The 11,589-nt window shown below is 50.1% G+C and overlaps 1 protein-coding gene across 1 annotated transcript in view; it reads right to left on the bottom strand.

Annotated features, from left to right (window-relative positions):
• atp2a3 (ATPase sarcoplasmic/endoplasmic reticulum Ca2+ transporting 3) overlaps positions 1 to 11,589 on the bottom strand; it is a gene marked incomplete at both ends in the record, with an annotated part of 46,695 nt that overhangs the window by 11,700 nt on the left and 23,406 nt on the right. The window contains 3 exons of the mRNA XM_084449970.1: positions 4,513 to 4,977; positions 5,121 to 5,206; positions 5,334 to 5,414. Coding sequence (XP_084306096.1) covers positions 4,513 to 4,977; positions 5,121 to 5,206; positions 5,334 to 5,414 — 632 coding nt within the window. The remainder of the gene's footprint in view (positions 1 to 4,512; positions 4,978 to 5,120; positions 5,207 to 5,333; positions 5,415 to 11,589) is intronic.

The raw sequence follows: 11,589 nt of genomic DNA, 5'->3' as shown, positions 1-11,589 counted from the left end.
AAAGTCAGACACACACACACACACACGCACGCACACACACTTTCCACCCCTCTCCGCACATCCGCCCTCATTGCACCCTGGCCCTGCCCTGACAGGAGGGTTTCCCCCTATCGTGGTCATGATGTCATCCGGCCGCACGCTCCGCCACTCTGTCACCGTTACTCTCCCTCTCCTGACTGGGCGGGGCTTCCGCTCGCTGGCCGCTCGAGGTTAGATGACCTCGAGGAGCCGGAGGTGAAGAGAGAGGGTGAGTCCAGATAAAGCGCGGGGGGGTGGGGGGGCGGGGTTAAGAGTCGCCCATACTTCTAGCAGCCCCCAGCGCTCACTGATCCAGAATTGATGTCCTGTTGGGGGCCAGAACTGGCTGCTCAACCAGCACAGAGTGTGTGTGTGTGTGTGCGTGTGTGTAGGGGGCGGGGGTTAGCTGCAGCGGTGATGACAATAGGTGGAATGGAGAGAGGACCCGATGTGGTTGGTCTGTTCGTTGGTGCGCACTGATTGGTCCTGTCACTGGAGGGGTACGTCTGGTGTTCGCACTGACACTGAGGGCTGAGGGGTGTGTGTGTGTGTGTGTGTGTGTGTGGGGGGGGGGCGGTGTAAACAGAGCACAGGGTTGTAAAAGGGTAATGCAGACCGATGTCTGGAAGTTATGCGCACAAAGTATAACATCTTTCTGAGGAGCGTGTCAGTGCACACAACCCCCCCCCCCCCCATATCAATATTCCATTTCATGAATCCCCTGCCACCTGGGCTCAACACGAAGCGTGCACGCACCACACACACACACACACACACACACACACACACACACACACACACACACACACACACACACACACACACACACACACACACACACACACACACACACACACACACACACACACACACACACACACACACACACACACACACACACACACACACACACACACACACAAACCTAAGGGCAAGCTCTCCCTCGTGGCCTAGCTTCCTTCAATTTGAGGCTCAATTAAATCGGGCTGATTACAGAATTAATGAAGCAGCCGTCCAATAAAACTTTCCTTTCCCCTTCAGTGGCTGTGTGCCTCTGCTTCCATAGGATGTGTGTGTGCGTGTGTGTGCTTTTTCCTGCCTCGAGGTTCAAGAGCACCACTTCTCCGACCGAGATACGGGCTGACACCACACACACACGCACACACAGGCACGCACAGCTGCGCCGCCATGGCGTTCCAATCCGTCCATTCGTTCTGGCACCGTCGCGGTGGCCAGTCTCAGGCCGGCTCAACTGTACGACACAACACTGGTTGTCATCACAACAAAAAACAAACATGAACTGATGAAATGATTTGCGAGGGCGAAATTGCAACCAACCCGCAGCTTGGAAATTCTTGACAGCCCACTCGACCACTGCCTGAATTAAATCAGTCTGTCTGCCCTGGCCCTTAGAAATACTGCAAAGACCAGGACAAAGAGCGAAAAAGTGACAGTGACTGAAAAAGAATAAGTCTGACAAAATACCATTTGTCACAGACTTTTACCCTGTGTGTTTGTGTGTGTTTTCACGGCTGTGGACCAGACTGGCTCGGACACCCTGTTGTGAGATGAGATGTGCTGGGTGAGTTCGACAGGGCTTTAAAATCTCTCCCTGAATACCGGCGTGCGCTTGACCTTGACATCCCCCGAAACACACGCGTGACACGCCCGCCCGCCACGGAATCCCCAACTCAATATCCTTCGCCAATGCGGCCAGATGGCTAGCTAGGACCCTGGGTCCTCAGAATGTAATTATCTTTTTCCCCAGAGTTTGTTTGTGGTCACCCATGGCTGCTCTCAGCCACTCTGTGTTTTCTCTCGCTATCTGATCGGTGGTCTCCATGGAAACGGGAGACCGCGAGAGCCGTATGACGCGACGGCGCCTGGACGTTTGGACTCCCTCCGACTCAGGCCGACGGGGTGTGTTGGTGGAGTGATGCGAGTGACATCGTCAGGGTTTCCCCTGTGTGCTGTGTGTGTGTGTGTGTGTGTGTGTGTGTGTGTGTGAGACAGAGGGATGCCCTGTGTGTGTTGGTGCCAGAGGGGATATCCCCAAGGCCAGGAAACAGGATATTACAGTACGGGGCGATATATTCTTATCAGAGGTTGTGGCACAGTGAGTGTCAGGTCAAGGCTACGGCAAAGATATAAATGGTTTGACAAACACACACACAGTCAGTCACTCCGTCTGTGTGTGTGAGTCTCTTTCTTTCTCTCTCTCTCTCTGTCTCTCTCTCTCTGTCTCTCTCTCTGTCTCTCTCTCTCTCTCAAACAGAACAGCAGCAAAGACAGCTGTCAGATATGTTTGGAACCCTGCAATTGTCTCGCTATCACTCAAAGAAAAACAAAACATTGCAGGGACTTTGTGTGTGTGTGTGTGTGTGTGTGTGTGCGCGTGTGCGTGTGGGTTTCCCTTTATCAGCCAGTAGCAGTGAGCTAACACAGGCAGGCCAGGCAGTAAAGATGGAAGTCCGGGGTAAATATTGACCAGAGCCCAGCTGCGTCCTGCAGGTCTCCAGAGGCGGAGCTGGCTCAGTGATTACCCTGCTCTGGTCCCGCTGGAGGGAGGGAGAGAGTGAACTACTAATCACACAGGCTTTACCCCATGTCATCTCATCATGGGGCCGGTGTGTGTGTGTGTGTGTGTGTGTGGTGTGTGGGGGGGGGCGGGACATGGATATTGATAGAGAGACAGTGTTGCATCCGCCCTGTAGGAAACGCGCACACAGATGCCAAATTCTCTCTCTCTCACTCACACACACACGCGCACACACACACACACATACATACACACACGCACACACAGAACAGATGCAGTGGCGTACATACAGGTCATCTGTGGTCATCTAGAAAATAAATGTAGACACAAACAATACACAGATGAATAATTTCCTTCACGCTGCTTTACAGTGACACATGTAAACACACACAGACAAACACACACACATACCAGAGACAACACACACACACACACACACACACACACACACCAACAGAGACAACACACACACACACACACACACACACACACACACACACACACACACACACACACACACAAAGACACACATACCAACAGAGACAACACACACACACACACACAAACACACATACAGAGACAACACACACGCACAAACACACATACCAACAGAAACACACACACACACACACACAGCAGCAGTATCCCAGACACAGTTGTGTCCCGACACGACCAGACCGCCCGCGCGTCAGTAATGACTGTTCCATGAACCTCGTGACCCGCAGGTAGGATTACTGAGCTGGCACAGCGCCGGCGCTCTGCCAACGAACGCCCCCGTAAACAGCCTCGTGCTCCGTCGCTCTGATCAAATTCAACTCGCCGTCGACTCGCTGGGTCTCATGTCACGCTGTGCGTAATTTGCCACGCTCGGCGCCCGGGGCGCGACCGGCCGAGGCGGCGGTGCTGCTCTTGGCCGGGAGGACCGGAGAGGGTTCGGTCTCCAGCCAGGGGTCAGGGGTGAAACGGCAAACATGAGAGTAAGAGGATTTATCTGAGGCTAGGAGCTCTGGCGTGTGTGTGTGCGTGCGCGTGTGTTTGTGTTGGGCGCGGCGGCAGACCGTGCTCCCGATGATCGCCGGGAGCCAAGACCAACATCGGCGCTGGCATAGGCTCCTAGCGCCGAGCCAGCGGGCAGAGCAGGCACACGCCAGAGGCCTCCACCAGACCTCAAACAGGACGCCATATATATATATATATATATGTGTCTCATAGTGCGCGCGCGTGTGCGCGAATATGCATGACAAGTCCAATTGTGTACGTGTGTTCGTGGCGCAAAGAAAAAAACACCGGCGGTCTGAACGCGAGCGGCGGTAGCGGTCTCTCTTCCGTGGGTCCAGGGAGAGGGAACAGTGGAGTACAGTATCTGTGTGCCCCCTGTCCGGGCGTGTGCCAGGGGGGCGAGGCGCGGGGGCGAGCGCGCAGGGGGGCGTGGGGGGGAGGCACGCTCCGGGCCCCCTCGTCCCCCCCACCGTCCACGATACATCGCCGCCTATCAAAGCGTCCGTCTGACGAAAGTAAACACCGGGGGGATTTTTCCATCTCTCTCTTAAACCCACCTGTCCGCCTTCCAAAAACCACACTGGAAAGAAGAAAAAAAAGAGAGAGAGCGAGAGAAAACCTCCCCGTGGAGATTGAGTTTTGAGATTGCTTAAGCTAATAAGCGCGCTGTATTCGTAGGAGGGTTCGCCTCCGCTGCCTTCTCCGAGGAAATACCCCACCGCTTTTAAGGAAGTGCCAGTCAAATGGAGGGATGTAGCCGCCGCGCGTTTACCTTAGCGCAAATAACCAGGCGCGAGGACTTTGGGGCACAATGCTCTTTTCATAACGAATGGAGAGCGTCCTATACAAATAACAGCGTGCTCCCGTGACACTATACGCGTCTAACAATATGCGTTATGTATCGTATAATGCACATTACGCACAATATGTGTTATATAGGCACTGCCCCCACCTACCCTGCAGACGGACATCTGGTTGGTGGTCAGCGTGCCGGTCTTGTCGGAGCAGATGACCGAGGTGCAGCCCAGGGTCTCCACCGAGGGCAGGCTGCGGACGATGGCGTTCTTCTGGGCCATGCGGCGCGTGCCCAGCGCCAGGCAGGTGGTGATGACGGCGGGCAGGCCCTCGGGGATGGCGGCCACCGCCAGCGCCACGGCGATCTTGAAGTAGTAGATGGCGCCGCGGAACCAGGAGCCGCCGTGCACGGGGTCCCCGAAGTGGCCGATGTTGATGACCCACACGGCCACGCAGATGAGCGAGATGACCTTGGAGAGCTGCTCGCCAAACTCGTCCAGCTTAGCCTGCAGGGGCGTCTTCTCCTGCTCGGTGGCCGCCATCTGGTTGCGGATCTTGCCGATCTCCGTGGAGACGCCGGTGGAGACCGCCACGCCGATGGCGCGGCCGGAAGCGATGTTGGTGCCCTGGGGGGGAGCAGAGGAGGAGGGTGACCGACTGTCATTGACGGGGAGAGGGGGACCATGCCTTATGGTCACACACACACGCACGCACGCACGCACGCACGCACACACAGCAGTTCAAGTGTTAGCGAGAAGGAAGTACTAACAGAAAACAGCATGTTCTTCTTGTCTTGATTGACAGCTCGAGGGTCGGGAACGGGGTCCGTGTGTTTGATGACCGACACAGACTCCCCTGCAGAGAGAGATCAGAGACATAAGCACTCACCGCTTTAAAAGATCATCATCATGCTTGACTTGCAGTGTGTGTGTGTGTGTGTGTGTGTGTGTGTGTGTGTGTGAGGAGAGCTGGGGGCGTGTACCTGTGAGGATGGCCTGGTCCACTCTCAGCGTGGTGGACTTGATGCTAGTGAGCCTGATGTCAGCAGGTACCTTGTCGCCGACTGGACACAAACAACACAACAGTCTGGGGTCAGAGAAGGGGAGGACGTTGTAAACAAACATGCCGCGCGAAAAGCCGCCGGACACGCGACAGGGAGACAAAAAAGCGGAGGATGAAGAAAAAGAGAGAGAGAGAGAGAGAGAGAGAGAGAGAGAGAGAGAGAGAGGCAAGAATGAATTTAAATCGGTGCGTGACCTTTTGAAGTGAACTGTCCAGGTGTGCGGCCGTCTTTCCAGGTGGTGTAATCACAAAGGAAACGAAAGGACAGGTTTCTCAAACCCGCCCCCCCCCCTCCCCCCTTTCCCCAGGGAGCCCAGTCAATTACGTCCTATCGAATCGCGGCGGCTGAAACAAACAGCATGGCCAAGAGGTCAGAAAGTAGCCATTATGTTGAAGTAATCGGAATGTGTTTTCTGAGTAGATGTAACTAACGACAGTAATAGACTTTAACGCCTGAAGCACAACCTCTGAATGGAGAGCTGCTTCACTGCTGACCTCGGCTGAAACAAGGATGCTACTTGGAAAGGCCTAATCGGTGCTTTCATTTGAAGGCCTTCTCAAAGTCGGTATTTAATCCTCTTTCTGCTGACAGGCAAACTTATTTTTCAGCCAACAGCCTTCACTGTGAAGGGCTCATCATCTGATTATTCTTAGATTCCATCAACATACTGTACATCTCCACATTTCTCTAAATTGCCATCACTCCATCTCTCATTTTATTTCTGATACCTATTACAGTATGTGGCGCGGCCTTCTCCCCTTTCCCAGAGAGAGAGAGAGAGAGATGTAGGCCTATTCTTGTGAGAGAGAGAGAAAGAGAGAGAGAGAGAGAGAGAGAGAGAGAGAGCATTAAACTAAAAAAGTAAAAAAGTAGCCAGGAGAGGCCAACAGAGGCTTTAGAAATCAGTCTCTTCCATCAGACACTCTGTTTGAACTGGGCCAGACACAATCTAAATGCTAATTCCGGGAGCTTGGGGATGATGCTATTTCAGACTCGGGAAACGTTTAACATTCTGCATCCTAGAGTAGACCACTACGACAGCAGAGTAAACTGTTAGGACAACCCGTCATATCAAAAGCCGGAAGTAGGCTGACGCTATAGGACTGTGATGAGGATGAGAGTAGGTCTACGGTCACGGTTACGTGAAACAGCTGGCGAGCGAGAAAACCTTGCAGTGGAATACATAATCACAACGGAATATAATAACTCCAGTGACTCCATGTTAGAAGTCACTTCTCGCATTCAATTCCTTTAAAATCAGAAGCGAAGCGTCGACCTCGGCGAGCGGGCGTCCCCCCCCCCCCCCCTGCAGGGGGACCGTGACTGGCTTCTTTTTTTTTTGCTCGGCAGATCTTCACAGGTTTCCATCTCTTTAGGCTTTCAATGAATCCTGTCTCGGTTCCTTAGAGGAGAGCATTTCCATCTAATTATTTTTTTCTTTTCTTTTTAACCCAGGAAAGTTCCACTGGAGGCGCACATCATAAGTGTGGCGTAACGTTGGCTGGCACCCGGGGGGCGGCGAGGCTGGAAACTTGTGTGTAAATATATTTATGTTTTGTTTGTTTTTTCTCCTCAATGGCACTTGTGGTTGACGGTGCCCTTTTCCAGAGCTGAGAGAGGCTCGCTCTAGGCTAGGCTATCCCTCGGCCTGGAGTTCACGTGGAACCGCCGCTCGCTAATCCCCGCGCACAGGGAAGGGCATGGGAAACAAGCCGGAGAGGGAGGGGAGAAATAAACCATGTTTGTTTTCTTGGTCGCCAAATATGAGCACGTTACAGTAGAGACCACACTGGATCTCAAGGTACTGACACGCTTTTTCTGAACCAGGAAAACGCCAAGTGCGGTTTTCACCTAGCCCCGAATGTTTACCGTTGTTTATCGCTGCTTAGCAACGCGACGATGCCAGAGAGAGGACACGGAGGGTGTGTGTGTGTGTGTGTGTGTGTGGGGAGGGTATTCTGCCGTACATACCATGCTAACTCCGGGCATGGCTCGACAATAACACGAACGTGCGGATAAACCTTGGCGCATAGATATTGCACACCTAACCCAAAACCCGCCAGACGAAGCTCATACCCACACGGGCGAGGCCGTGTTTTTTTCCAGCAGTCAGCAGGGACAGGGTGTGCTGGTGTGCCGGTTCCCCATCGCTCTCTAGCTAGCGGAGTGTGTGTGTGTGTGTGGGGGGGTCTGACCTCTGGCCCCTAGTGTGGACGCCATGCTGCCTGAGCCCGGTCACACCCCATTTCAACAGCAGCGAGCCTTCACTAATCTACACTCATAAGAAAGGGCAGATGTGAGGATTTGGTGGGCAGGATCTCCACCAGAGGAATGAAGTCAAAAGGCCTGGTTCTCTCCCAGCAGCGAGAGGTCAGGGTTCTGAAGCTCAACACCGTTAGAGAGGAGAGAGACAGCACAGGTGAGCCAGGCGGGGGCTGGTTGCCATGGTCACAGGCTGTTTGGGGGCCCTCTAACTAGCAGTATGTTGTTGCATCTCCCCAGCGCTCGTCTGTGTTATCTGTGTGTCTGTGTGTGTGTGATTGTTTACTCACTGCACCTTAACCATTTGTGTCCCTGTATGTAATTTTCTCTATGTGGACTAGGTGTGCCCGAATACGAATACAGTATTCGGATGAGCACAAATAGTACCTTTTCCCGAATAGTAAATTCGTACGAATATTGTAAAAAATATTCGGGAGGGGGGAGAACAGTCAAATGCTGTATGAGTGAGCGATACGCGCACGTTCTGTCTGCTTGTTGACATGACAGGACGAGGGAGAGAGGGAGAGAGAGAGAGAGAGAGAGAGAGAGAGAGAGAGAGAGAGAGAGCTTGCAGTCTCGCATCTGCTGTCTGTCTAGACGTCTAGACAACGCGGAGAGGGAGAGAAAGCGCTGAGGAGCCAAATAGTAGACAGGCAACGAATGTAAGCAGCACCGAGGGCTTTTGTCCCTAGTTACATGTAACTGGTTTATTGAGACAGTTATTGGATTTTGTTTTCTTGTCGTAGCGTACCTGCTGCAATAGCCTATGTGAAGTGAACTGTAGCGTTTGGTTGATAATTCATAATAATTTCACTACAATAGGCCTACCCTACTTAGTGTCCTCTGTCCCAGAATCATCACCTTGCTCAGCCGCCGTCTTTTCCTGCCCAGACCTCTCCCACGCCTACCAGCTCAGCTTGGGCCAGCCTCTGCCCAGGACTACCCCCCTCTATTTCTCAATAAATCACCCATTTTGGGTTTCACCTTTTTCCGCCTCCTGAGTCCAGTCATGTGGGTCCAAACTAACACAAATCCTACACTAAAAATGTATTAGTTTAGTTTATTGGTTTGAGTGTAAAATGTTTATCTTTTCAATTATATTTATAGTAGGCTAATACATGTTTATTGCTGGGTTTGTGAAACCATTACTAGTACATCACGCCTGTGTCACATGCTTGCAGGTAATATATTAGATATTATGACACGGGAGACATAGAGCTACTACAGCTGTTCTAATAAAGTTGCTATGAGGACTTATATTTTGATTTAGAAAAATGTTTTTCAGTTTCTAACTAAATGTAGAATGTTCCCCAGTTAAGGGTGGTGGGGTTCTGACACTTCATAGTTTGTTAAATAAAAACATACAGGATGATGATGATGAGGAATTATACTTCATAATTAATGATAATAATAATAATATATATATATATAAACAGCAATTCTGATGCGTTGAAAGCAAAGCAATTGCAATGCCAATTAATATTAGTCTAAAGAAATGAAATTTCCCCTCGTTTTGGAACGACTTCCGGTTTAAGACCCGCCCACTTCCGGTTTCGTCGAATCATAATAATTAGCTGTCAAATACAAATACAAATAGTGGGCTCCCGGAACACCCTTAATGTGGACATAAATAAATTGTTAAAGAGTGTGTGTGCGTGTGTGTGTGTCCGGCATGCAATGAGGGTGCTCTGATTTACTGGTGGAGGAATGTACAGTAGGCTTGTCACAGCCAAGCCCAGACACACGAGCGCATGTGCTTGTGCACACGCACGTACACACACGCACACACGCGCGCACACACAGGTGAGCCAGGCTGACGCTTGTTGCCATGGTCACGGGCTGTTTGGGGGCCCTCTAACTACCAGTATGTTGTTGTTGTTGTTATTGTCGTCTTATCTCCCCAGCACTCGTCTGTGTCGTCTGTGTGTGTTTGTATAGTGACTGCACCTTTAGTATGTGTACCTGTATGTACTTTTCTCTATGTGGACATACTGTAAATAAATTGTTGAAGTTTGTGTGTGTGTGTGTGTGTGTGTGTGTGTGTGTGTGTGTGCACAATGAGGGGTGCTCTGATTTACTGGTGGAGGAGAAATGTACAGTAGACCTGTCACAGCCAAGGCCAGACACAGACACACACAAAACAAAGAGGGTCTGTTTCTTAGGGCAAGGAGGCAGGTAATGTAAACCCTGCCATTTACATTCTCTCTCTTCCTTTCTCTTGCCCCTACTCCTCCCACACACACACACACACACACACACACACACACACACACACACACACACACACACACACACACACACACACACACACACACACACACACACACACACACACACACACACACACACACACACACACAGTGATGGAGCGAATTCTGGGATTCGATTTCAGCTCAGGGTTGAACTGTAACATGCTGAGCAGTCTTCAAATCTGTGAATGGTCTGATGTTCCCATCAAGTCAACTCTGCCACTTGGCTCAGTGAATCCAACCACCGATTCATTCATTCATTCATTCATTCATTCATTCATTCATTCATTCATTCATTCATTCATTCATTCATTCATCCATCCAGGTTAATTAAGCAATAAACCACGAGAGCCCTGTCTTATATAAAAGCAATAAACCACTTGAGGCCATGTGTTAAAGTGATTTTATAACAGCTAGGGAGGTTTTAGGCACTCCGCTTCGCGTCGTGCCTAACACCCCCTAGCTGTTATAGCTTATAACACATGGCCTAAAGTGGTTTATTGCTTTTATACAACGGTTACTACAACTATTAGTGTAAAATAAACACAGCAATATAAAATATTAACATTTATTCAAAACGAAGCATCATTCCCTCAATTCCGCTGAGCAAAATAGTTCCTCTAACAAAAAGGTTGCCAAGCAACAGATGCATTGGATGGAATGTTCAGTCGTTTTGAAAAAACACAATGATAGACCTATTGGATCAAATGGGAGGCGCATGAATACTGAAAATGGAGTGATATGCGGTCCCAGGTGTGTGTTGTAGAAAAGCAATTGACCACGAGAGGCAGTGGGTTACACAGGATTTTACCACAGCTACGGGGCGTTGTTAAACTAAAACCCCCGTAGCTGTGGTAAAATCCTGTGTAACCCACTGTCTCGAGTGGTCAATTGCTTTTCTACAACGGTTACTACATATATATATTCACAAGAACACACAGTAGTAACATTCAAGCATTTATTTACCGATCATTCTTATCATTTTAGTATTTACAAAATCTTCCGCGATAGGCTATAGTTCTGAATTAAATGGTTGCCAGGCAACATGGGCTATCTCGCCTATTTTTGGCCTTGTTCACATAAGCCATAAGGCATAATTCGGGTGGTTCACGATTATTTTAATATTTCCAGCTATGGTGCAGTTATTAAAACAGTTCTCCAGAGCACTCGTTTTTGCTGGTAGGGGTGTGGAAGTGTTGGAGTCGAACTGATGAGTGTGTTATTGTAATAGGATACGAAAAAGGCGAGGTTGCTGCGAGTGGTTGCTACGCAAAGCATAGTTTACCGCTTGGTTTTATCAATGGCCTCGTCAATGAGATTGACGGCACATTAATACTAATTGTTATGCGGTCGCAGCCGTGGATTACAGAGTATTTTACCACGGCTGCTAGCCAAGCAGAATCAAGTATCCAAACTCTCCATTGTAGAAAATGTATTATACAACGGTTAGTTCTGGTTCTTGATTCTGATTGGCTGGAAGCTGTGGTAAAATACTTTGTAACACACACCTGGGACCGCATATCATTCAATTTTCAGTATTAATGCGCCTCCCCTTTGATCCAATACATTGTAGTTGTTGTTGCTGCTTGGCAACCCATTTGTTAGGGGAACTATTTTGCTCCGCGGAATTGAGGGAATGATGCTTCATTTTGAATAAATGCTAA

Source organism: Borostomias antarcticus, assembly GCF_949987555.1.
Source record: "Borostomias antarcticus genome assembly, chromosome: 15".
NCBI classification, from domain to species: Eukaryota; Metazoa; Chordata; class Actinopteri; order Stomiiformes; family Stomiidae; genus Borostomias; species Borostomias antarcticus.
Note: the sequence above shows the minus strand (reverse complement) of the source record. Positions and strands in the feature narration are given on the sequence as shown.